At 39.3% G+C, this 27624-nt stretch overlaps 1 protein-coding gene and 2 long non-coding RNA genes across 5 annotated transcripts in view; 1 reads left to right on the plus strand and 2 right to left on the minus strand.

The window, feature by feature from the left end:
• Positions 1-27624, minus strand: part of Diaph3 (diaphanous related formin 3) — a 485891-nt gene that overhangs the window by 129956 nt on the left and 328311 nt on the right. For 2 of the 3 annotated variants that reach the window (NM_019670.2, XM_011245123.2), the window contains one exon: positions 25024-25159. In NM_019670.2, coding sequence (NP_062644.1) covers positions 25024-25159 — 136 coding nt within the window. Of the gene's footprint in view, positions 1-11495; positions 13286-25023; positions 25160-27624 lie in introns of those variants that run through there. The other variant, XM_006519312.4, reaches the window with a different exon arrangement.
• Gm33025 lies at positions 9332-11451 on the plus strand. Its single transcript, XR_383676.2, has 3 exons — positions 9332-9806; positions 10021-10566; positions 11131-11451. It is a non-coding gene; the product is annotated as a predicted gene, 33025 (long non-coding RNA).
• Gm41223 lies at positions 16036-22918 on the minus strand. Its single transcript, XR_874879.1, has 2 exons — positions 21751-22918; positions 16036-17055 (listed from the first exon to the last, which is right to left on the minus strand). It is a non-coding gene; the product is annotated as a predicted gene, 41223 (long non-coding RNA).

Consider the following 27624-nt stretch of genomic DNA (forward strand, 5'->3'; position numbering starts at 1 on the left):
GTCACTCATCTCTAAAAGCTCAGAATTCACAAGTTGAAATCCTAATCTGCAAAGTCCTGGTGCAGAAAGGTGGAACTTCAAAGGGATCAGATCCTGAGAATAGAGCCCTCCTGAGTAGGATTCATCTGCTGTAAAACGCCTTTGTGCTGTCCACCATGGGGACACAGAGGACAGTATTGTCCCCAAACACTGGATCTGCTGGTGCCTTGATCTTACAGAAGTCAATTTCTGTACCTACCATGTTACTAAATTATGGTATGCCATTGTAGGAACTTAAATAGAAGCTCTATACAAAGGAGTACCTTACTATATTTTTCATAATTTAAGATATTCCAAGTAAACTAGTGGAAGATAATATCAATATTAGAGAATGTTAGGGACAGAGGCCAGATCAATATTAGAAAGTATTACAGCAAGGTGTGGCTGGAGAGTTGACTCTGTGGTTAACTACTGACTGTTCTTCCAGAAAACTCAAGGTTTAATTACCAGCACCCATGCTGTGGCTCACAACCACCTGTAACTCTCACTCGGTTCAGTAGTTCTAACACCTTCTTTTGCCCTCCATCAATGACAGGCATGCACACGATGCATCAACATATATGCAGTCAAAACACAAATGCACATAAAAATGTAAGAAGTTTTAAAAAAAAGGAAGTAGTAGTTCTTGGGAAAGCAGGGCACTTCTTGCACTGTTGATAAAAATGAATGCAATCTCTTTGAGGAGTAATTTAACAATGCCAAGAAGAGGTATAACTGCACGACATATGAAAAAGTTTTTATAAGAAAATTATCCTATATATACAATTCACTTTGTTAAACAACATGCATTGTATTGTTTATAACTGCAGGAGGCTAGAAACATCCTGAATGTTCACATGCAAGAGACTAAATGATGATACCCATATTTTGGATACATAGGTATATGAAACAATAGTGAAATATATTTAAGCTGTACATGGGGCCACTTCTAAAGCACAGTTAATGAAATGGAGGGTAGTTATTTTATCTGAAGTTATCGAACAGACATTTCTCTGATCATTCATAGCTCTGTCATTTGACAAAAATGACATTTTTCATTACTATATTTATAATTACCACCAGGTGGTAAAGCAAGGCACCAAACAATTTTCTAGTGATTATTATTAAAATCTATGCTTATTTAAAATGATCTAAAGGATTGTGTTTTTAGGTGTTGAAATCTGATGAGTGTATTCTTTGTGAACACTCTAGCAATCAGTGAAGAGAGCAAAACTTAGAAGTCGTCCATCACTGAGTCCCTGGTAAATACATCCCCCTTGTGGGCCACTTGTGTGGACCCTTGTGGGTCCAGTGTGCTGAGCAGAAAGAAGCCTTCTGCTGTTCCCGAACCATAGAGTGCCGTGGAGTAAGGTATCTCTATCAACTTCCCACTGAAAGGGTGTTAGCAGATGTTTTGTGTGTGTGGTTTTTTTAACTATTATTATATTAGTGAGGAATTATATATGAAGAATATAGTCTTCATTTTTTTTTTTAACTTACAAAGTTTTTGGACAAAGAATGAAGAGATTTTAGATGATGAAAAAGCGCAGTTCATCATCAAAGATCAGAAAAAAGGAAAAGGGCGAAGCTAGGAACTGGTGTCTAATTTCACAGGAGTCGTTTTCTTCCAGGAGAAGCTGAGCTAAATGGACACGAGGCTCTGAGGAGTCAGCGGGAGGGGCTTGAACGCAGGAGGCCCAGAGGGTCCCTGACAGTCATGCTCTTGACAGCAGCAGATGGCCTGCACTGGAGGAAGGGGAAAATAAGGTCAGGGAGGCGGGCCTGGGAGCCTGGATTCAAGGCTGAAGAAGTGCCACAGAGTATTTTTGAAAGGTGTGAAATAATCAAGACTGTACTTCACTGTGATTAAAGCTGGCATGGTGTGAAGGTGTCAAGCCTGGGTGGCTGGGAAAACGGTGGTATCATTAACCCAGAATGAGAACATGAAAATCAGGTTTTATGTGGAACATGATAAGTTAGGTTTTAAATGAATTGATTTTGAGGTGATGGCAGAATATTCAAACTGTTTTGTTCAGGAAGGAGTGGGAAATAGCAAACTATGAAGTCTGCAGTTTAATCCAATTCTACAAATCAAGTGTTCAGGACTAAGTGTTAGGCACTGAATCAGCCCTGAGATGCTGGTCTCTGGGACTTACCACCTGAGAGGAATTTTCATCCATAATTAGTGACTACCTGTACATGGATGAAGCAGAGTGCTGGCCCCCTGTGCAGCTTAGTGGCCAGAAGGATTCCAAACCCCAGCTAAGAGCATTTCTGGAGATTATATATTAAATATACATACACACATATATATAATATATACATATATAATATATGTGTATATATGTGTATGTATATATGTATTCAAATATATATTTAAGTTTCTGGCCAAATGTTTTTACTTTAAATCAATGAACCCCATAGATAACACAGAAAACCCTGGAGACTTGTGGAATAGCATTTTGGGTTTTCAGAATGTTCTTGGTTAAACCTACTTCACTATTGTCAATCTTACCTAAACAAAGGAATTTATGGCCTCCAGTTCATTTCTAGTGTGACTTCTTGACCAAAGCACTATAAACATTTGTTGTCTTTTGCTTTGTTTCTACAGAGATATATGGATTTATTCTATTAAATTATGGTGCTCTTTCTCTATGCCTTTCCCAGTCTGATGCAGAAATCCTCACAACAGTATTAAGAAATAGAGACAGTTTTGAGAGTCTTAATTGCAATAATTTTTTTAAAGAAAAGGAAAAAGGACATTCAGGCAAGTCTGAATGGGTAGCAAGTGGCAGTGGTAGGAAGTGGCATGCTTCAGAAGTCACAGAATAACAGGGACGAAAACGGAGACAAATGAACTTTCAATAAACTCATTAACAATTACAAATGAAAAAAAATCTGGAGGCAAAAATGTACTCAATTCTCTCAAAAGAACAATGGAAAACTCTCTTACCAACCACTGCTACAAAGCATTGGCAAAATGAATACAGAGAATTCCAAATTAAAGCTGCTATTGGGTGACTGAGAGAAGCTTTACGTTGAAAATGAGGGATACGTATGGACTAAAATCCACTCACGGACTAACCGGCACTGCTGTGATCAAACATCAGCTTTGCTAGCGCTGCGTGGAGGCCTTTTCCTAGATCTTTATACCTAGATTCTAGTTCTACCTTCTACACACGTCACTACAACCATTTGTAAAGTCTGGGAAGTTGGAAATCAGGAGGTGCTGTGTACAAAGAGCAGCAGACAGGATGTGAACAGTGCCCGATTCTACAGATCACGCCCTCCACTCTAGTTTCTTAGCTCAGAGGTGTTAGGTAATAATTGAGAAGTGCTCAGAGCCTTAGCTTTGCTGATTTACACTTCAAAGTGCTATGGGAAACTTAATAAAGCACAAAGCCACAGAATTTCCATAGTTGGAACCTAAACCAAATAAGAGAAAAGGACAACTTAAACTCATGGGGAGTCAACTGCATCCTGCAAGAACCTGTCACAATAAAAACAGATGCAGGTGACTCAGAGTCAAGTTCTTCACAGAAAAGACAGAGCCATTAATCCTGAGCAGCAGTGTTTGGAAACAACAGCCTCACTCATCAGCAGGGGTTTCTGAGCCTAAATTGCTAATGAGCCACAAGAGACCTTTATCTTCCAGAACCATCAGACCTTATATAGTTTCTTTTATTATTACTATCCTGGTGATTCAGCAGCTGCCTCCCCACAGCCTGCCCAAAGAATACCCGGAGGAACCAATGACCATTGCTTTTGAGCTGAGAACTGAAGAGGCAACTGGGATCACATATGTGTCCTTTAGCCATAAGCTCCCATCTGTGAGAAGGCATCTTCCAGCCTGTGATCACCCATGCATTATAAACCTCCCTCATCTGGGCAAGAAGGCTCATTAGTAAAAGATTGCCATTCTCAGATGGGCTAGATCATCATAATAACATTCTAGGCCTACCACCACCTTGCTTGTTGATAGCCAGAATACACTTCGTGGTCTTCGTGGACATAGCATTCTACATGATAAGACCCCCTGTGATCCATCCAGTGGTAAGTGTCACAGTTAGGTCAAAGCCCTGAGGCCAGTAAAACATTCACCATCACTCTTCAGTACCACTGCTCAGTGGCTAGGGCTTCTGCTCTGATTAGACGTCACGGGCACCTGAACTGTATCAACAAACATTCCTTAATCTGGGCTTTCTCTGGAAATGCAGAGCCGATCCCTGCTGCCATCTTCTAGTAATTACTGTCAATATTCTCAAACATCAAATGCCTAGAACCTAACAGGTGAAAGACAGGGGCACCCTTGCTTTCTTCCTGATCAGGTTTGTAACTCTGTCAATAATACCTCTTCTCAATACAAAAACCCTTACTTTCGACACACACGGCATTTGAATGCACCACTGCCATCCCTCAGGTCCTTGTCACTTTACACATCTGCTCACCTCATCCAGAGCAGGCTTTAGAACTGATTCAATCTTCTAGATGGGTTTGGTCATCATTCTGCTGAATTTACTTTCAATAAAAATGGTAACTTCTTCCTCTCTGCAATGGTCTAGTCTACTTCTTGGGCTTTATGACATAAGAATGCCTTGGTTCTATTGCTACTTCTATGGATACTAATTTGCAGGCTCTTTCTGGCTTTTCTTGCTCTGCCCCTTCCGATACTACTCTTTGCCTCCACTAGATGGATTTTTTTTTACTCCCTTCGCCGACTATACTTAAGACTGCTAAGTTGTTACCATCATCACAAAATCTACTTTAGTGTTCGGACTAGGACCCTTAAGCATTCTACTTTGCAGACTAGGTTTGCTAGAATACAGGATGCTCTGTGATTAAACTGAAATGAATTGGCTATACTAGCCTCTACTTCATCACTCACCAGAAAAGGCAATGTGGATGCTGTTCTAAAGATGTATCTAACAATATGCCTGTATATATAATTTCTCCTCATCCTCTACCTACAGAAACACAACTTTCTGTGCTTCCATGCATTTATTATCAAGCTCCTGTGTTCTAGTTTTACCTTTCCTGAAGGCCAATTGCACATATCAGGACCTTAATCACAGTGTGTATCAGTAATAGAAGTTGAATTAGATTGATTTCTGATAAAAAGTCCAATGAAAAAGGGAGATTGTGACAAACTAAAATGGGTGTGTGTTATAAATGAATCTAAATTATCTCTGTCCCCTGTTCATGCGGATAACTGAGAGTCAGCTGTGCACACATCTGTGGGTGTTTATAAACATTTCCCATCTGTGAAAAGCTTATGGGTTGTAAATGGTGAGCTAATTAGTGAAATGCTAGTCATTTCTACTGACAGTTGTTATGGATAAAGATTTTATCCAGGTTAAATTGATCTCAGAACCTTGTTTATCACAGGAGGCCATTCTACCTTTTATGATAAACCTAAGTACTTACACTACATTGAACATGGCCCACATTAAATATGAATTATAAGGAAATCAGGATGCTAGTTAACGCACATTAGTGTTCTTTTTTCTTTTCTTAAAAATTAGATATTTTCTTTATTTACATTTCAAATGCTATCCCGAAAGTTCCCTATAACCTTCCCCCCGCCCTGCTCCCCTACTCACTCACTCCCACTTCTTGGCCCTGGCATTCCCTTGTACTGGGGAATATAAAGTTTGCAATACCAAGGGGCCTCTCTTCGCAATGATGGCCAACTGAGCCATCTTCTCCTACATATGTAGCTAGAGACATGAGCTCTGGGGTTACTGGTTAGTTCATATTGTTGTTCCTCCTATAGGGTTGTAGACCTCTTCAGCTCCTTGGGTGCTTTCTCTAGCTTCTCCATTGGGGACCCTGTTTTCCATCCTATAGATGACTGTGTGCATCCACTTCTGAATTTGCCAGGCACTGGCATAGCCTCAAAAGAGACAGCTATATCAGGGTCCCTTCAGCAAAATCTTGCTGGCATATGCAATAGTGTCTGGGTTTGGTGGTGATTATGGGATGGATTCCCAGGTGGGGTAGTCTCTGGATGGTCTATCCTTTTGTCTTAGCTCCAAACTTTGTAACTCCTTTCATGGGTATTTTGTTCCATATTCTAAGGAGGAATGAAGTATCCACACATTGGTCTTCCCTCTTCTTGATTTTCTTGTGTTTTGCAAATTGGTTCTTGGGTATTCTAAGTTTCTGGGCTAATATCCACTTATCAGTGAGTGCCTATCTAATGACTTTTTTTGTGATTAGGTTACCTAACTAAGGATATCCTCCAGATACATCCATTTGCCCAAGAATTTCATAAATTCATTTTTTTTTGAGTCAGGGTTTTTCAGTGTAGGTCTGGCTGTCCTGGAACTCACTCTGTAGACCAGGCTGGCCTCGAACTCAGAAATCCACCTGCCTCTGCCTCCCGAGTGCTGGGATTAAAGGAGTGCGTCACCACACCTGGCAATTCATTGTTTTTAATAGCTGAGTAGTACTCCATTGTGTAAATGTGCCACATTTTCTGTATCCATTCCTCTGTTGAGGGGCATCTGGGTTTTTTTCCAACTTCTGGCTATTATAAATAAGGCTGATATGAACATAGTGGAGCATATGTCTTTCTTACCAGTTGGAATATCTTCTGGGTATATGCCCAGAAGAGGTATTGCTGGATCTTCCGGTAGTACTATGTCCAGTTTTCTGAGGAACCTCCAGACTGACTTCCAGAGTGGTTGTACAAGCTTGCAATCCCACCAGCAATGGACGAGTGCTCCTCTTTCTCTACATCCTCCTCGCCAGCATCTGCTGTCACCTGAGTTTTTGATCTTAGCCATTCTGACTGGTGTGAGGTGGAATTTCAGGGTTGTTTTAATTTGTATTTCCCTGATGATTACGGATATTGAACTTATTTTTCAGATGCTTCTCAGCCATTCTGTATTCCTCAGTTGAGAATTGTTTAGCTCTGCACCCCATTTTTAATGGGGTTATTTGAATTTATGGAATTTAGCTTCTTGAGCTAATTCCCTATCAGATTTAGGATTGGTAATCCTTTCCCAATATGTTAGTGGCCTTGTTGCCTTATTGACAGTGTCTTTTGCCTTACAGAAGCTTTGCAATTTTATGAGGTCCCATTTGTCAATTCTTGATCTTACAGCATAATCCATTGCTGATCTATTCAGGAATTTTTCCCCTGTGCCCATATCTTCAAGGCTTTTCCCCACTTTTTCCTCTATTAGTTTCTGTGCCTCTGGTTTTATGTGGAGGTCTTTCATCCACTTAGACTTAAGCTTTGTACAAGGAGATAAGAATGGATCAATTCACATTCGTCTACATGATAACCGCCAGTTGTACCAGCTATTTGTTGAAAATGCTGTCTTTTTTCCACTGGATGGTTTTCGCTCCCTTGTCAAAGATCAAGTGACCATACGTGTGTGGGTTCATTTCTGGGTCTTCAATTCTTTTCCATTGATCTAGTCTGTCTAGAACACTGTCTGTCACTATACTAGTACCATGAAGTTTTTCTTTGCTTTTTTTTTTTTTTTTTTGATCACAATTGCTCTGTAGTACAGCTTAATGCCAGGCATGGTGATTCCATCAGAGATTCTTTTAATGTTGAGAATAGTTTTTGCTGTCATAGGATTTTTATTACTCTGGATGAATTTGCAAATTGCCCTAACTCAGTGAAGAATTGAGTTGGAATTTTGATGGGGATTGCAATGAATCTGTAGACTGCTTTCGGCAGGATAGCCATTTTTACTATATTAATCCTGCTAATCCACGAGCATAGGAGATCTACCCTGAGATCTTCTTCAATTTCTTTCTTCAGAGACTTGAAGTTCTTGTCATACAGAACTTTCACTTCCTTAGAGTCACACCAAGGTATTTTATATTATTTGTGACTATTGTGAAGGGTGTTGTTTCCCTAATTTCTTTCTCAGCCCATTTTTCCTTTGTGTAGAGAAAGGCCATTGATTTGTTTGAGTTAATTTTATATCCATCTACTAAACTGAAGCTGTTTATCTTAGGAGTTCTCAGGTGGAATTTTTAGGGTCACTTATATATACTATCATATCATATACAAATAGTGATATTTTGACTTCTGCCTTTCCAACTTGTATCCTCTTGATCTCCTTTTGTTGTCAAATTGCTCTGGCTAGGACTTCAAGTACTATATTGAACAGGTAGGGAGAAAGTGGGCAGCCTTGTCTAGTCCCTGATTTTCTCTCCATTTACTTTGATGTTAGCTACTGGTTTGCTGTAGATTGCTTTTATTATGTTTAGGTACAGGCCTTGAATTCCTGATCTTTCCAAGACTTTTATCATGAAGGGGTGTTGGATTTTGTCAATTGCTTTCTCAGCATCTAATGAGATGATCATGTGGTTTTTGTCTTTGAGTTTGTATATATAGTCGATTATGTTGGTGGATTTCTGTATATTAAACCATTCCTGCATCTCTGGGATGAAGCCTACTTGGTCATGATGGATGATCATTTTGATGTGTTCTTGGATTCAGTTTGCGAGGATTTTATTGAGTATTTTTGCATCGATATTTATAAGGGAAATTGGTCTGAAGTTCTCTTTCTTTCTTGGATCTCTGTGTGGTTTAGGTATCAGAGTAATTGTGGCTTCATAGAATGAATTGGGTTGGAATTTTGATGGGGATCTTTTTGGAGTTTGCATTTTCTTTGATTGTTGTGTCCATGTTCCCTATGGAATCTTCTGCACCTGAGATTCTCTCTTCCATTTCTTGTATTCTGTTGCTGATGCTCACATCCATGGTTCCTGATTTCTTTCCTAGGGTTTCTATCTCCAGAGTTGTCTCCCTTTGGGTTTTCTTCATTGTTTCTACTTCCATTTTTAGATCTTGGATGGTTTTGTTCAATTCCATTGCTTGTTTGGTTGTGTTTTCCTGTAATTCTTTAAGGGATTTTTGTGTTTCCTCTTTAAGGGCTTCTACCTCTTTAGCACTGTTCTCCCGTATTTAAGCCAGTTTTTAATGCCCTTCTTAATGCCCTCTACCAGCATCATGAGATATGATTTTTAAATTCGAGTCTTGCTTTTCAGGTGTATTGGAGGATCCAGGACTGGCTGAAGTAGGAAAGCTGGGTTCTGATTATGGTGAGTGGTCTTGGTTTCTGTTGGTAGGATTCTTATGTTTGCCTTTCGCCATCTGGTAGTCTCTGGAGTTAGTTGTTATAGTTGTCTCTGGTTGGAGCCTGTTCCTCCTGTGATTCTGTTATCCTCTGTCAGCAGTCCTGGGATTCCAGATCTCTCCTGAGTCTCACTGGTCGGAGTACTCTCTGCAGGCAAGCTCTCTTCTTGCAGGGAAGGTGCAGAGAGGTCTGGTGTTCAGACCTGCCTCCTGGCTGAAGATGAAGGCCCAAATCAGGGCCTGTCCCAGAAGATGTGTTTGTTGCCTCTGTGGTCTGCACGCTCACCTGCACAGACTGGTCTCTGAGGGACCTGGGACCCAAGATGACTCCCTTACCTGTTTAGGCAGTCAGAGCCCTTTCCTCTGTTGGGGAAGGTGCCTGGATGTCTGGAGCCCGAAAAGGGTTCTGTTCCAGATGCTGTGTCGATTCTGCAGTCCGCACTCTCACCTGTGCAGATTGGTCTCTGAGGGACCCAGGGTCCAAGATGGCTCCCTTACCTGTTCAAGCAGTCAGCCACATTAGTGTTCTTAATAGACTAAAGTGTGTATTCAGTATTTGTCAGGGAAAAAACAGTTGTCTCTCTGCAGACAACCACTTCTGTAGTAGACCTATTCATCTGTGTCTGCACATATACTACGCATCTTCTGTTATGTTGCCCAAGTGAAGGAGGATGCTAGAGAGGTAAGGCGGGAGTGAATGGGAAGGTGGGGGAGCACCCTTAGATGTAAAGGGGAGAGGGGTGGGATGGCGGTTTTCATAGGGGAAAGGGGACAACATTTGAAATGTAAATAAATAAAATAATTAGTTTTAAAAAAAGAAACAGTAAAATAAGAAGAGACCAGGGCTGGAGAGATGGCTCAGCGGTTAAAAGCACTGGCTGCTTGCTCTTTTACAGGTCCTTGAGTTCAGTTGCCCGCAACCACATGGTGGCTGACAATCTTCTGTAATGGAATCCGATGCCCTCTTCCAGTGTGTCTGAAGATAGCTACAGTATACTCATATACATATATAATGAATAAATCTTTAGCAGGTAGTCAATATGAGTAATTGTTCATTAATGAAAAGGTCTGTCTATATGCATATATTCCTGAATATGTAAATATTTTCCAAGACTCCTAATATAGGTGTCTCTTTCTAAGTATCTCTTGTATTTTTAACCAATCACAGGTGGGTGTGTGAAGACCATTGCATGAAGAACTATAAATTTGTAATATGAATAGGAGTTAAAACATATTCGTCAGGAGAGACATCCATACTAAGTGCCAAATGAGTTAAAACTTAGGAGGGTTTTATGTAAAAATGAATTTACTGAATACAGATGAAATTTCCCATGACATATGGAATTTTATTTGGTAGATGAAAACTGTGCTCAGGGAAGGCCACTGGCTTTCTGTCAGATACCAGCAAAGAAGGGCTGAGACATGGCTGCCTAACCTCGCAGGTAAGACAGTGACATTACGTGATCAAACATGCATTCAAAGAGAAGAGCAACCTTGTCCACAATGCTTAAAATCTTAGTAAATGGAAAACAAACAAACAAAAAACAACCTTAACTACTTGGTTGGTCTTTTTGCACATCATGTCTCTATTCCTACTTAATTTTGTTCTACTTAGAATGTATCGACTTCTAACAGTGTATGTTTAACTTACATCTGTCTCCAGGGCAAATACAAGGCCACACAGGCAGGGTGTATGCTTACTTTGTTTTCTTCTGTTTCCTCACGGCACTGGATAGCAGCATGGCATAATATGTACTAAATAAACATCTGCTCAAGTAAAGTTTTACTAGGAAGGATTTTCTACCAATACAATAATAATTCCATTAATGAAGGAGGTATTCTGATGCTCAGTATTCTAATTTTTTAGGTCAGAAAGTTAATTGTAAGGATAAATAACAAGGGAGCCTTGGGAAAGTCTTTCAGAATGTCAGATAAGGTATAATTAGTGCTTAAAAATATTTCAAGAAATGACTAATTACTAACTATAACACTATCATGTATGCCAGGACAGCAAGCATGAAGCAAGCTTCAACAAGGGTATTCTGAGATTTGGAACTGAGTATGTGGGATGAATTGACCAGAAGGAGAAAAGATGAGATTGGTTTGTCAACTGAAGTGGGAATAAGATAAAGTCTCTCCTTTTCTCAATGTGGACCCAGAGTCTCACTCAGGTTTTCCAGAATGGAGCACCTCCACGCTACCTCATGAGCTATTATCCGTATTTGCTTTCAGTTGATGTTTGCTTCTACTTACAAAAACACAGCCTGGAAGATGTGAACAAGGGAGTTATTCTTTGCATCCTTTAATGAAAGAAGTAACAATATTGAGCAATTGTGTTTTATATCTGCTATGAGGTCCAGCTAGATAAATTTAGCTCCCAGAATTAAAACAGTTCAAAACAAAATCAATGTGTTCTAAACACAAACTCCATCCATACTGTCAAGAACTTATTCTGTCTCTCTACACTTAACTCACTCCAAGGTTCTATTCATTTTCTTTCTGAACTTTCTTTTGAACCCATCCTGTTTTCTTAGTTCAGGTATCCCAGTTCCTTTCTTCCTTAGTTCATGTCTTCTGCATTTAACCAGTCCACTAATGCAAGAACTTCTTCATTGCTCTTCCTCCTTCTAGTCTACAACCTCTATTCTGTCTGTCCGTCTGTGCAGAGCCATCTATTTCACAGCAAAGTAAGACAGTGTCCTGCCTCCCTGGGCTGGTGCCCATAGGATGGGGACAATATGCCTCATCTTTTGCACAGCTCTACCCTAACATCATTTCAACTCATCATCAACTGTCCGATTTAAGAGAAAAGAAGCAGATCTCTTTGGTTGTCATTCAAAGGGAAAACATTGATCTTCTTTTACCAAGACCAGTTAAGAGAAAATACGTCAAAGTGGGGCGCTGTGTCAGACTCAGACAGAACGGAACTAGGAAGAGGACACAAGATGGCTTGCAAACCTGGGAACTCTCTAAAGGAAGGGAGGCAAGCAAGGAATGGAAGCAAAAGTCAAACACAATCAAACGTGAATAATTGAATTGCATGCTGGTATTACTAAGAACACTGATGGACACACACAGACACACAGAGAGACACACCACAAAGAGACATATAGACACATACAGACAAGTGGGAGTACACAGTGGCTTAGAAGTGGAGCCAGATTTTAACAAAAAAAATTATATCTTTGCACAGCTGAGATAGCTGTATTGCCTATAAAATACCAATTGGTTCCAATATACAAACATATAACACAAACATGACACATGTCCCATCTTGTCCTATGACTGGACTAAGTTACTTTTCAGTAGGAAAGCATAAGTAGGACAATTACCACTGAGGAACTCTTGTCCCTTAAACATAAAAGTATCCATATTTTACAAATGTTTCCTGAACATTCGCTATGGAAACATGCCATATTAAAAGCAGCAGACATTGAAAGGACACTGCTAATGGTGGATAAAAACTTTGTCTTCATGAGATCCATCAAGAAACTATGGGATGCTTACACCTTTTCTATACATAGGATGATTTTGTATGATTTTAAAGAGGCCTGCCTATGTAATTAGTGAAGTAAGATAAATTTATACTTTACAAAGGCCCTGGTAAGTTTATCAAAACTTATTTTGTTCTAGATTCCTCACCGTAGTAAGGTAAAAGCATACAGGATTACACACACACACATGCACACACTCAGAAACCTACATTAGCAAGTATGGAATGGATGTCTCTCTCGAAGGCATCCCTTTAATTCTAGGGATGGAAACACTGCTAAGAGATTGCATGGCCTTCTCTTCCTATCCTTTAGGGGATGAGGAATGATAAAGCCGAGCCAGTATCTGTTTCTGTTAGGCTTAGGGGAGGATAACACTCACATAAAAAGAGAGTTTGCCATAACAGAGAGAAGACTCAAAACCAGCATTTTCTGCCATCCTCAGCCACAAATGAATCAGCAATGCTGAACAAGGCTTTGAACAACAATCTTTCAGATTCTTCTTAGCAGTTGGAACATCCCCACAATCCCTTCACTGTAATGCAAGGAAGCAATGCTCTCGGCAGATATGACGGTCAAGGCACGTGTCCTGCGATGGTGGGGTGCACACTTGATGGAACACTGCAAATGCCATGTCTCCTCGGATCAAGTTCTGTTAGCATCCTGTGGACTATGTACAGGTGAAAGGGGGGCAGAATTAGGGTGCTTTTTTAAGAATGAAAAAAAAAAGATCATTTCAATGATTATAAATAACATTTTCAATTCCAAAGGTGGTAACAAAGAATGCAATTTGCAGTCACAGCAAAACAGACTGTGGGGTCTTCTTAAAACATTTAAAAGAGTTAACATTTATCTAATGAAAACAACCAATGCATTCAAAAAGAATGAGTGACTGCTATCAAAAGACACCGTTTCTTAACTGAAAGAGCATTAACAGTGTTGGTCCTCAGAAAACATTAAAATAAATAATGGAGGACAAAGGTTACAAAACAGCCTTTGGTTCCATGCACATCACAGAAAACAGTGTAATTAGCATTGAGAAGCCAGGGATCATCACTACCATGCAGCATAGTAGAGTTACCCACGATTTCTCAGAACTGGAAAGTGGCGGAAAACTGTCGTTTCTTAGTTCTTGCCCATGTTCCTAGTCCTTGAGTGAAAATAAACCTTTTGTTCCCCAAGTACTCTTCTGGTGACTGGCTTTGCAGTTAAGGTAAAAGGAGGAATTGTCACTCGCTTAGCATCTTCAAATTAACTGCCAGTCAGCAAGGAGCTGGAAGTCACTGGACCGAATGGATGCCGCTTCCTGAAGCAGCTACATCCTTCGCCGGGTGCACTCGCATGGTTCTGACGGGCAGAACTGATTCAGCACTCATCCCACAAAAATGTTTCTGCTTTGCAAGAGTTCCTTCCTGAATAGCAGTAATAGTTTAAAAATAAACATGCAGAGAACTATATTGGACTAAGATTACTGTCACTTCTACCCATTAATGATAATGATTATTGGAAGCTTATTGTGACAATTCACTCTGCTTGGGCAATAATCTCCAACAGCACTTAGTCATCCATTGTTAGTACACTACTACTCTGTCATATCCTCGCTGCCTAGGGGCACTCTAGCCTGTGTTAAGGCTGCCCTCAATATTCACTCTGTTATTATTATGTTGCTTCTAATTTTCCCAAATAACACTGGATATCTGAGAAAGGAAGCCATGCAGGAATATTTTAAAATCCTATTACACAATAATGTCTAATTTCATCTAAACACTAATGCCCATTCATACCATTACAAGCAACAGATAAATATTCAATTTCCCTGCTAGATTCTCCATGCTCGCCCTGGGGTATATTCGTTTGGCATCAAACGCCAAATACTACTGAGCTCAGTGTTTCCTCCTCTTGAGATGATGGCTTTAGACCTCTATGAGCAATTCCTAACATAGTGAATGGAAGTCCTTCAGCTTTAAGGACAAAATGTCAGAATGACCCAGAATAGTGAGAGAGAGAGAGAGAGAGAGAGAGAGAGAGAGAGAGAGAGAGAGAGAGAGAGAGAGAGAGAGAGAGAAAGAGATGGCATATCAGGAAACTAAAAAGCTTCCTTTTATCTCTGGCCTTTTGACATATCAGTATCTTCATCTCTAAAGATGTACAAACAGTACCACAGAAGGACTGCAGCTGGGAAGCGCAGCCTGGTCTCACTAGGAACCAGTCAGTCCTGGCGCTTCTGAAACCCTCAGAGATTCGAGCATACAGCGTCTTCTGTCACAACACACTGGACAAGATCATTTTGTTTACTCAAAAACATGGTTAAATATTAAGTTTTCCTAACAATTATAATTATTTTTGACAATACTTTTACTCAATCGGTAATGTGTTCTTTTTCATACACGTTTACCTTTTTGCAAATGGATGAGTTTTGATAGATGGAAACAAGAAAAGCTACTGTTTTTACACTGTATCCTAAAAACCAAAGGCTACAATTTATAGATTATTGATCTATATCATGAATTTTAAAGGGTTGGATATCACATATTTTAATGTTATAGAAACTATTATGTTATAACTACTCATATACATAGACACAGAAGCAAAGTAAATGGTTTAAGTACTTTCCACAAAATAAAACATTTGTCTTTAAATCATCTAAATATTTATAATTATTTGACAGTTGTGGAATATACAGGTACATGAGATTAACAGGTGTTAGGAAATAAAGAATAAATAATAATGTCATGCTCTTGACCAATATGGATTCAAGCGAGTAAACTAAAAACAAGATAATATTCTATACATGTTATACTGCATGAACGTAATGGTTAATTAGAAATAAATTATTACCAAGTACACGTTTTGCTCAAAAAACACATGAAATAGAAAACGAATTGAAGTGAATCATGTTCTGAAGTATCCAGTCAGCTAAGAATTAGAAGATAGATAAAGAATATAGCCTATAATGCCAGCTACTTGGGAAAGTGAGGTAGAAAGACCTTAGACTCAAATACTGTCTGCGTTATAGAAAGAGTTTAAGGCCATATGAGGCAACTTACTGAGACTCTATGGCAAAATGAAGAATAAAACCAAATAAAAAGGAGGCCAGAGGTGCTGGAGAGATGGCTCAGCATCGGTCAGCCAGACATTACACAGAGTGAAAGACCTCAGAAAACTCAGCCTTAAACAGATTATCTCCATCAAATCTCTTCCTCAGGGCTGAGGGAACTGGGAAGAGGAGACATTAAGAGAATGAAGATGCACATGGAGCAGACAAAGAAAGCAGACGAAGAAAGCGCTCTATCTCACCACTGAGCAAAGCACCTATGGTCTCTCAGAGACTGCAGCAGCAAGCACGGGGCTGCACGGGACTGCCCCTGGTCCTCTGCTTACATATTATAGCTGAGTTTTAGTGGTTTTTTTTGGGGGGGGGGGATTCTTGAGTGTGTAAACAAGTGGATCTATGAATTTTGTGCCTTCCCTTAGGCTCTTTTCCTGTTTGTCTTATCCAACTCCAATGTGTTTTTGTTTTATCATATTATATTTTATTCAGAAGCCTGTTTGTTCTCTAATGAGAGTCAGAAAGGGTGTGAATCAGGACTGGGGTGGAGCTGGGGAGGAACTGAGAGAAGGAGAGGGGAAACTGTAATCAGGATATATTGTGTGGGAAATTCATTTTCAATAAAAGGAAAAATAAAAACCATTTGTTGCTTTTTAGAGAACCTGGGTTTGGCTCCCAGCATACACATGGTTGTTCACAACAGTCTATAACTCTAGCTTTATGGGACCAAGCATCCTTTTCAGACATCTTCTGCCTCTGCAGGCATCAGGTTTGTGTAGGTTGCACTTACATACACGAAGACAAAACACTCATATACATGAAGCAAACCTTTAAAATTGAAAAAAAAAAAGGGGGGGGAAGATCCATGCTTCTGCTGCCAAATCTGTCTCAGAATATGTGATTTTTTTATAACACAAGGAAATGTAAGGAAATGTAAGGAAGGAAGGAATATAGCCCTGCTGTAAAACATAGCATACTCAATGTTATCAGGGACAGGGTTCCTCTAAACCAAATGAATCTCTGCAGCATGAACATTCGTATTTTGTGGAATCTGGTATCAGTCCACATCAAGTTTGATAGCCAAAGAATTTGTACATTAATACTATATTAGCATTAGCTGTCCCTTTTCAAAGAATTTTGCACACTTACAAACCTCAAGAAGGTGGTAGTGGAAATATTCCTTAATTTAGGTTCACTGAAGGCAACATCCTTTTTGCATGCAACAGTGTGTGATTAGTTTCTATAGCGTTTTGGCTGACACCAGTTAGGTATGTGGCTTTAGGTATAGAGTAAGCTTCACTCTTCCAAGCAGAGAGCCATTTCTTCATTTTACAGAACCAGCAGATTAGCCATGTATGGTGGTGCCATCCAGGTTTTCTGTTGAAATGCATCTAAAATAACAAGTTCCAAGGCCTCTGACTCTTGAAGCAAATGAAAAGCAGAGACGTAACTTCACATTTACCCCTACACACCAGAGTACTAAGTAGGGTGAGTCCCGTTTGCTTGTCTGAAAGTAAAAAGCACGTAACTCTTATCCAGTTCCAAGTTGAGACTCTACAGGGACCTGTCACGGGGACAATGTACCCAAAAGGCTTAGAACCACTGACCGAGGGAAACAGAGCTAAGATATACTCTATGGTAAACAACGATGATACCTGTGTTCACTTATGATACAGTGGATATATAGGATGGTACCAAAAGTTATGAGGTCTCCGTACGGGGTTAGGTGGAAAGAAATTCACTGGCACAGTTGGTTTGTTTTTGTTTGTTTGGTTGCTTTTGTTTGTAGCACAGTTTGTTTAAACAAGGTAAATCTTGAGCTTGCAAATAGAAAAGTTCTAGATAATGATCCTAAGATTACAATGAGAACATTCCTGTATGTAGTTCATGCCATACCATAAGAATTTAAATTTGTTTAGTCAAAATTAATCTTATGATAATTGAAATTTAATCTTTTTTGTTGTGGTTGCTTTGAATTTTCTAGATAGGCTTTTTCTGTGCAGCCCTGGCTGTCTTGGAACTAGCTCTTTGAGACCAGGCTGACCTTAAACTCAGAGATCCACCTGCCTCTGTCTCCTGAGTGACTGGAGTAAAGGCGTGTGCCTTCACCTGCAGGTGTTTTGTGCAGGGAGTTGGGGGAAATCCTTAAATCTTTTATTCCAAAAGAAACTTTCTAAGAATTGGAGTCTTTCTCCTAAGCACACAGCTAGCACTGAGTAATACCCATAGAAAGAACACTGCAACATCTCCTGTGAAATGAGTGGAAAGTCTGTTAGCATCCATGTGTCTCACAGAGATGAGTAACAGGGTACCCCAGGAGGAGAGGAGGAGAAGGCGAAGGGGGAAGGCTGCTGCCAGGGGGAGCTGGAAGAGGAGACAGCAAATGGGGAGAATGCAGACTGAAGAAGAAAAGGAAATCAGTTTCACTTAATGCTGTACTGATGATGGCTACCTGCCCTGCCTCCTCTCCTGGCATAGAGTGCTCCCATTGCCCTCCCGAATATGTTCAAAGAGTAGAGGATGGTATGTGAGTTACACAGCTACACAGAACCAATCTGTATTAGTGTGCACAAAAAATGCACTCTTATAGTTTTGGTTGTGAGCTTAGTCTTTAAGAGTTAAACCATCTCTCCAAAGCTTGTCCTACTGCAACTTGATATGCCAGGCAGTTGATATCCAAGGGAAGCCTTTTTCTGAGAGGAAAGGAGAAGGGGGGTGGGGGGATGATGGCTGGAATGAGAGGAGGGAGAGAAAGCTAAGATCAGGATGTAAATAAATAAAAAAAAGAAAGAAAAAATGCACTCAATGAAGCTCTGTAATTGAAACTATATCATTTGAATAAAAGAAATTTCTGGACACAAATGAGATATCTGTAACTAAAGACACTTGGGAAAGCTTTCTAACACTATGAGGGCTCACAGGACAGGGTTCGGGTGACAGCATCACTAGCTGGAATGCTGGAGGTAGAAAAGGTGTTTCAGGGCACTTGTTCTCCTTGAGAGCATGCTGCACTTGTGCCCCTTATTAAGCCTACCACTGTATAAATTGTGTACCTTGACTTCTGAGATTAACAACAGTATGGGGGCCATTTCCATCTTCCACAGGATTACTGAGCACTGGACTTTGCCAGGCTCGGGCTATTTAGAACACAATAGATTCCCTTAAGAAGTGAGCCTCACTGTGCTGATGTGATCCTCTCAATTCTTAACACCAATATGAACCTTCAATTCTGAAGACCAAAGTAGACCTTCAGGATAGTAGAGAAGCAGGCCTAAATTAAATAGTGAAAAGTTGCTAATACAAAGGAAGTGATTACCTGGCTTAAAACTGCTGATGATGGTAGAAAGAGAGGTAGTTGCCGCTCTCTGCTGAGGTCACAGGGACAATCTCAACCTTCATATATAGGTAGTCTATTTGTGGTGGTTTGAATAGAAATGGCCCCCATAGACTTATGCATTTGAATGATTGGCTCATAGGGAGTAGCAATATTAGAAAGCGTGGCCTTGTTGGAGCAGGTGTGGCATGTCATAGTACGCGGAAGTGTGGCACTGGGGACAAACTTTGAGGTCTATGCTCAAGCCTGGCCAGTGTGTCTCAGTCTCTTCTGGATGGAGAACTGTCAGCTAACATGTCTGCCTGCATAAGTAAGCTAGCCTCAATTAAATGTTGTCTTTTATAAGTGTTGCCATGGGTAGTCATGGTGTCTCTTCACAGCAATAGAAACCCTAACTAAGACATTTACTGTCAACAATTACAAACATGATTTCCTTTTTCCCCACACTATGGTTATCTCATCACTTGTTAAGGAATAATATAATGATTAAAAAGGTGACATTTGGCCAGGCAATGGTGGTGCACGCCTTTGATCCCAGCACTTGAGAGATAGAGGCAGGTGGATTTCTGAGCTCGAGGCAAGCCTGGTCTACAGAGTGAGTTTCAGGACAGCCAGGGCTACACAGAGAAATCCTGTCTCGAAAAACAAAAAACAAGCAAACAAACAAACAAAAAAGGTGACCTTTGGTCAGAAGACGTAAGCCTGAGCTACACTGCCTGCAGACTCTGTGCAAGTAAACTGAATATTGTGATGAAAGTCTCAAGATTTTTTTAAATATTACACATGATAATGAACATGTACAGAGCCTGGAAAATGATAAATTAGTGTTAGCAAAAGTAGTTATTACTAACGTTTTATCAAAGATGGATGAAAGAACAGAGAAATGCACCCAAGCCAGCATCGCTCAATTTGCTGTGCCATCCTATGCAGAGAAATGGCTAACGTTACTGACCTTCTTATGCTCATCACTTACTGGTAACGCTAGAAAACTGAAAGCACTACTGAAAAATCCTAGAATCTGCACAATTATAGAAAATAATCTAAGCTTTATGGCATCTACAGAAGAAGGGTAACTGTTCAAACCTTTTTAAAGAAAATCCAGACAGAAATTGCCTATCTGTTGAGACTGCAGAGACATTCCTAAGTGGTGTTTATGCAATACACATTTCCTCTAAAATGGATGCCTAATTGTTTAGCTGATCAAAACTGTGGAATGGAAAACAAAGGAACAGTTTTGGCCATGTGGGTAAACAATGAATTCCTAAAAACTAATTATCCGTTATTTAATAGACTGAAGCTGCACCAAATGAGACATTTAAGCCTAATAAATAATAGACAAATTGTAACGTAAAGACTAAAATATAGGGGCTGCTAGTATACTCTTTATTGCTCCATTAAATAAGCTCTTATTTACTTCCTCCACAAAACATAATTATGCAACACTGAGTCCATTTCAAGACCATTCTGACGTGCTATTGAAAAAGTATGTGAATCATCTTACATAGACAGGAAATCTCAAAACATAACATTTGAATTCTATTATCAAATGCCCTGTTTGCTCCTATCGTTAAGAAATAGAAATGGCGTTGGAAAAGTTTTACATAATTACATAAATCCATTATTCCCATTTATGTCTTTCTCAAAAGGATTGAATAAATAAGGGTACCTATGTATTTAGATACATACTGTCATCTATGCTCAATATTTTTATATAAATATTTTACATTTTAGTATTTTCTATATTAAAATAATTCAAAATTAAACACCATCTTTACTAATTATACATGCATATAGTGATAAAATAAAGACATTTTAAAATTAATTTGCTTATTTGTTTATAAAATAATATCCAAGAAACCACTGGCAGAAACCACCAAAACTGCTTATGTGAGTATCTCAGAATTCCAGCTCCTTATTCTTTTTGCAGAAAGAAATAAGTGAACAAGACTTTTAACACTAGAATGATAGAGGCCCTACGGTCTTGTTTTTAGACTTACTACTCAAAGGGAATCGTAACAGTGAGTTTCCTTTTGGAAGAGATCTAGCTCACAATTTTACCTTCATCCTATAAACAAAGCCCCATTTTGAAAGAACAGAGATAATGAACCCATGTAGATATGATCATATTCTCTCTTCAAGGGCAGTCATCATGTATGGTCAATAATAAAGTGCAGAATTTCATTACTCTACCATCTTAGGGACTAATTAGACAATTTTTATATCTGTAAAAATAAAATCTCAGTTCTTCTTTGCATGCCTATACTAAACTCAGGGAAATCCATGGGCAGAAGGCCTCTGAGAAGTTATGGCAGCTACAGGAGGCCCCCTCTCTTGCTCAGTCATCTTTAGAGGTTGCTGTGTCTTATATACAAAAATTAGATGAAATGAAAACTTCCTGTCCAAAGAAGTAACAAAAACTAATATTAACCCAGTAGTTCACACAATTTTTATACCAGCAAGACCAGGCTAAAGATGAGTATGATGGTTTCTGAACTAATACATTCTATAGAAAAGTAATACTGGCAAAAAAAATTATATAAACTTTGAGCTGGTCCTCAGAAAAAGATGGTTAAAGGCATAACGTCCATAAGCAATACCAAGAACTGACAAAGTACAAGCCTGTTTAATCTAAAGCAAACACAGTCAGAAATAGTGGCCGTTCCTCAGGCCGTCCTATTAACCAACATTTTCAATTAGAAATTTGACATACAAGTAACACTTCCTTTGCTATATAAAATCAAACTGTCAGTACCTCCTCCGGGTCAGTCACTTCAGTCTCTTGTTTCAGTTCATATATACTGCTGTTTGAGCTTATGTACTTGGTTGTAGGATAGACACATTCAAAGGTTACATTTCTGTGCAAAAGTGACATCGCTCGTTCTCAGGTATCATCTCGGCACAGAGGAAAAAGCTTCTTGCTTACTGATGCATCAATCAATGCAAAGTGACCTATATATTCCATCCTAATCGATACCAGGAAAATAATAGCAGAAAATCACAACATGCTCTCTGAATACAACAGCAGAGCTCAGATTTGTCACCGTAAAATACAATGTATGTATCCCATGATATTCTCTGTAAGGATACAATCAAATGCAGGTAAGATATACTATGTTAGTCAATTCACTGCAGAGAGCCTTCAAATGCCGTAAGACTAAGGATTTCAGGACAAGCGCACTCAGATACATTAGAAAAGGTAACAGTGTATTTTTATCATTAGAAAACCAGAAAGGACGACTTTTCATTACCATATGATTTGTTTCATTATGGCTGTTATTTTTAAAGTCTAATGGCTGAATTAACAACTGAGTTGCCTTTAAAGGAAGAAAAATTCAGAATAACTGTGATTAATTGTTGATTTTAAAAGATAGCTTTGTTCATTTTAGTGAGAAAGTTTTCTATATGCCATCTAAATTGTGTATATCCCTATATTCTTTAAATCAAAACAAATGTCTAGAATTTATTTCATAAATTTTCAATTTCCCAAATGTCTTCAAAAGATAGAAAACACTTCAAAAGTAGCGTTCTTACATCATAGCTTTCTATTGTGACTGTAGTAGCTAGTGGCATTTATTATTACATTTAAATATTTATATAAAGCAATATATTCTGGTTATAGTTTCCCCTCCCTTTACTTCTCCAAATTCTTTCCCCCTTCCCCTCCTGTCTGGTTCCATTCCTTCTGCCTCTCATTAGGAAACAAATGATCACCTAAATGAAAATAATAAAATATAACAATATAAAACAAAAGCTAATACTTCATAAATATATAGGATAAAACAAATAAATAGAAGGAAGAGAGCCCCCCAAGGGCACATGAACAGACTTAGGCACAAAGATCCACTTGTTCTACACTCAGAAATCCCATAAGAGGTCTAAGCTGGAAGCCCGAGTGGGTTTCGGTTTTTTTTTTTTTGGTTTTTTTTTTTTTTTTTTTTTTTTTGGTGTGTGTGTGTGTGTAAAGGAACTGTATGATAAAAAGGGAGAATATACGAGTGGGGGTTTGGGGAGAGAATGAGAATTAAAGGATCGGTGGGGGGGGGGTATCCAGACAGGACAGTGTGAGACTATCTCCAGATTAGTGAAATTTTTATAAATTTTTATTACCCAGGATATGCTTAGAAGAACATAATACTTCTTTGGAAAATGTCAACAGGTGTACTACATATGACCTTAATAAATGAACAGCATTTGAGAAAGCCTATGGGATGAAGATATTTCACTTATTTAGACATATTTGTCATCATTTGTAGACTATGTCTTGAAAAGAGACTATGTAACAACTGTTACAAAGTCATCTAGGGGGCTAAATAATATGAGCTCCATGATAAACTGAGAGGCAATGGAGAATTCTTGCTTTTTAGTTTGAGAGAGGGTGTCACTATGCAGGTGATACAAAGAAATTAAGGAAAAACATTGTAGGACAACAGAGCATATGTCTTACACACATGGGACACGGGGGGTGGGGGGGAGACAGAGGGAGAGAGGGAGAGAGAGGGAGAGGGAGGATGGAGGCAGATAGATTAGGCTAAGATTTTAATATAAGATTAATCCAGAAGCATATTTTAACAGTCAGCAGTATACGTTCTGATATTCAGTTTTGATAATACTTTGAGATATTCCTTGAACATGTTATGAATTTCAAATATAAACCTGGGATTGGACTTAGATTCCTAAAAGAGACAGGTATGGTGCACTACTATACCTATTTGTCATCTAAGCATAGCATATGCCTATCAGGTGCGAGGAAAGAGGGCAGGGCCGGGCCGGGCAGGGCCAGGCCGCTCCACTGCCTCTCCCTGCTGGGAAAGCACAGGTGCTGTTCTTGTCCTGAATTGTGAACTACCAGAATTTACCAGTGAAGCTGATGAATATTTAACACCTTCAATCCTTACTGCCCCGGAAATAAAAGAGTCAAATTGTTAAGGTAGAAAATAAAACTACTACCTAATATATTGCTTCCATCGTTAGTGGTATCATTTTTTCTCTTATTGAGAACAGATATTTTATATATATATATATTAAAAAAAACATATTCTGATTATGGTTTCCTATCCTCATATTCCTCCCAGGTCCTCGCCCACTCCCCTGCCATCTGGATCTACAACCTTTTCTGTCTCTTACTAAAAAAAGGAATAGTCATCTAAGGAATAATAAAGTAAAATGAGATACATAAAAAACAAATCAGAATATGATGCATCTAACTTTATAAAATATATAATAGGTGTTTCTGTAAGGTTGTAATCATATTTGTCAAAAAGTGTTCATTGTAGTTAGAAATATCCATACTGTAGTACAGGAAGAGAAGACAGACAGCCACCCCCCCCCCCCTTGCTGAGATGCAGCTTTAGAAACTATTCCTAGGTCATCCTGCTTCACAGAGCACTATTCCTAGGTCATCCTGCTTCACAGAGCTCCTGTGCCCCAGTCAACACAGGCTATTTTTATGTAAACCTCTAACATTGTGTCTTTTTGTCTGGAAAGTTTCAGGAGTAGTGCTGGAAGAATACTGAAGCATGCTGGCAACAAAATTGTGTCTAGAAGAAATGATGGATTCAAACTTTACTGTTTTTTACAGTTATTCATAGTGATTACAACTGGTAGCTGTCTCTCTAGTCTCTGACTCTCCTTGTCTCCTCTACCCACTACCAGTCCCTTCTTTCTTCTCTGCCTCCCCTCCAAGTTATGGAGACTGAACTCAGCCTGAAGCTCACGCATACCAGCGTAATTTATGTCTCTTTTAAGCAATTTCCTCTTTTCCTCACTTTTCCTCTCTCCTATCCTATATTCAGTGGAAGAAATCAGTCTATGTCCTGCAGAACTTCCTGTGGAGTTTCTTATGGATGTAAAGGTATTAATGTAGACAAGCACTGTTACAGACTTGTTATCCTGAAAACGATAAAGGAAGAGAATACACTTCAGCCAGTGAGGAAAGACACACTCTACAGTTAATTACAGAAACAAGTGAAGAACCGTATGAATCTTACATGTACACTGCATGAACAGGGAAGGTGAATGCACTCACCAGTTTTCATTTCTAGTAAGCGCTTTTTCTCTTGCTGGCGTTCAAGTCGCTCTTTCTCTGCTCGCTCTTTCGCTATCCTGGCACGTTTCTCCTTTTCTGCTGCTTCTCGTTTTTTGATGTTTTCCTTTAATGCTAGCTAATACAAGTAAAATTTGAAAAATTATTAATTTTAACCAGATTCCACAAGAAAATTATCTAAAATCACACACTGAAAGGAAATAAAACTTGAGACATGTGACTCATGTAATTTATGTCAAATAGCCCAAAGAGTTGTTTGTGAGCTTTGAAACCTGGGACTGAGAACATAGCAGAACAGGCCAGGACATGCCAGGACATGTCCTGACTTGCCTAGTGCCTCCCTATCTCCCGCCCTTCTGACAGTCTGTTGATGTTTAAATGGACCAATCATGTGAAACCACACCAATTCCTCCCCCAACCCCACCCCTTTTCTATAAAAACCCCTAGCTTCCAAGCCCCATGGTCGAAACCACTGTCTCCTGTGTGAGATACGTTTCGAACCGGAGCTCCACCATTATGGCTCCACCATGTGGTCAACACCTCTATCTCCTGCGGGAGATATGTGTCAGCCTGGAGCTCTGTCATTAAACTACCTCATGCTTTTACATCAAGATGGTCGTCTGTTCGTGATTCTTGGATGCTTGCCGAACGGGAATTGAGTGGGGGTTTCCCCACTAGGTTCTTTCAACACAAGGTACAACCCTTTCAGATAACATTTAATTCTTACATGAGCAGCAGTCATGTAATATGTACACATAAAGCCTTGTTACACATGCATCTAAAAATGCTCTGCTAGGTTCAAAGCACCTGCATGTAAGTGGAATTATCTAAAAGGTAAAAGATACATAGAAACTAAAAATAAAAGGCATTTAATATACAAACCAAATCTGTTTGCTAACATATGAAGAAAATCTCCCTTCGAGCTTTCCATATACGCTCTTCTGTAAGCTATTCAACTTTAAGGGAAGTAGCTGAAGAAAGGTTAAACAGGGATGAAATCTCCATCTAATGTTCAGGAAATATATATATTGTATAGAAAAGAATGCCATAAAGGCAACTATATAAATATTTGAGGTCTCAATGTCAAACACTGCAACTGTTGATCCAAACCAATAACATGCTAATGAAAAGAAGATCTCAATGGATATGTGATTAGTTAATTAATTTCTTATTTCTAAGTTTTATACCAATCAAGCAATGCCTCTTGTGTGGCATTAGTGAGAATCAGCAGGTAAGGGTGGAATTTTCTAAGTACCAACAAACAGCATGGCATCAGACTACATCAGACTGGAGTTCATTTAAGTGCCAATGAAAACAAACAGGTTACGTGTTAATTACCAATAATATTTTAAAAGCATACAATTAAACTACAAGAAAGTAGCCTAATATTTTTCTTATAAATGCAGTTCTAGAGATTGAACCTAGGGCTGCTGTAAGCAGGCAAGAGCTCTACCAACTGAACGACATCCCAGCCCATTGGTTCTATGTTCATTTGTTGCAGTGTTTGGGATAAGTACTCACAGGTCATATCACAGACAGGGACTGATTGAAAGGCATAAGCATTCCGTTTTGTACCTGTCTGGCATTTGCCTGTACACATGTGGCAATTCATGTGCACATCCATGAATGTGGAGCTCAGGTTCTGGTGGCAGGTGCCTTCCTCAATGACCTCCCACTGGAACTGCAACCCATCATTTTGGTTCGACTGCCTCCCAAGTGAGTTCTAGTGCAAACCAGGAGGCTCTAGGGATCTGCCTGTCTCTGTCTTCTGAGCACTGGGATTAAAGGAGCTCTCCACTCCACATGCACAGCTTTAATCTCAGTGCTTAGACATGAACACAAGTCTCAGTCTTAAGAGGTAAGCATTTAGGGGATTGAGCTATTTTTCTACACTAGAACATCTTTTTAAAACCTAAAGATAGTACAAGAAATGTCCTATGTATGTGACAGCAATTAATGAAAAAGGAAAGGAAATGGATTTGAAAGAGAACAAGAGGGAGAGGTATAGGGAGAGCTTGGCAGGAGGAAAGGAAAAATGATGTTCCATAACTGCAAAAAGAAAATAATCAAAACAAGTAATGACAAAAGAGACCCAAATCATGAAAAACAAACAAACAAACATACATCACAGTAATTATAAAGTAACTTTCTACTAGATAAAGCCTACCTCTGGTTTGATTAAAACTGAAATGTAGAAATCAAGAAGCTGGCTATGAGTGGTGGTCTGAAAATGAATGGCCCTCAAAGGTTTGTATACTTGAATGCCTCGTCATCAGAGAACAGAACTGCTTGAAAAGATTGGAGTAGGTGTGACTAGAGGAAGTGTGTCGTGTTAACCCACGTTAAGCCTAGTATCTCTCTCTCTGCTTTCATAGACCATCCTGACAATTCAAACTGTGTGCTGCATGCCTATTCTGGAAGAATATGATCAAGTACTGTAATGAAAGCCTTGAGTGTGTGTGTGTGTTGGGGGGGGAGCAGTAAGTAGCATTTGTTAGTGAGTGTGTCTCTACTCTTCTAGGGTTGCAGATGATAACAGTCAAGTACAAGCCAATGGAAGATAGGGAAATCATCATGAGCTAG

This window comes from Mus musculus, chromosome 14 (assembly GCF_000001635.26).
Source record: "Mus musculus strain C57BL/6J chromosome 14, GRCm38.p6 C57BL/6J".
Classification (NCBI taxonomy): Eukaryota; Metazoa; Chordata; class Mammalia; order Rodentia; family Muridae; genus Mus; species Mus musculus.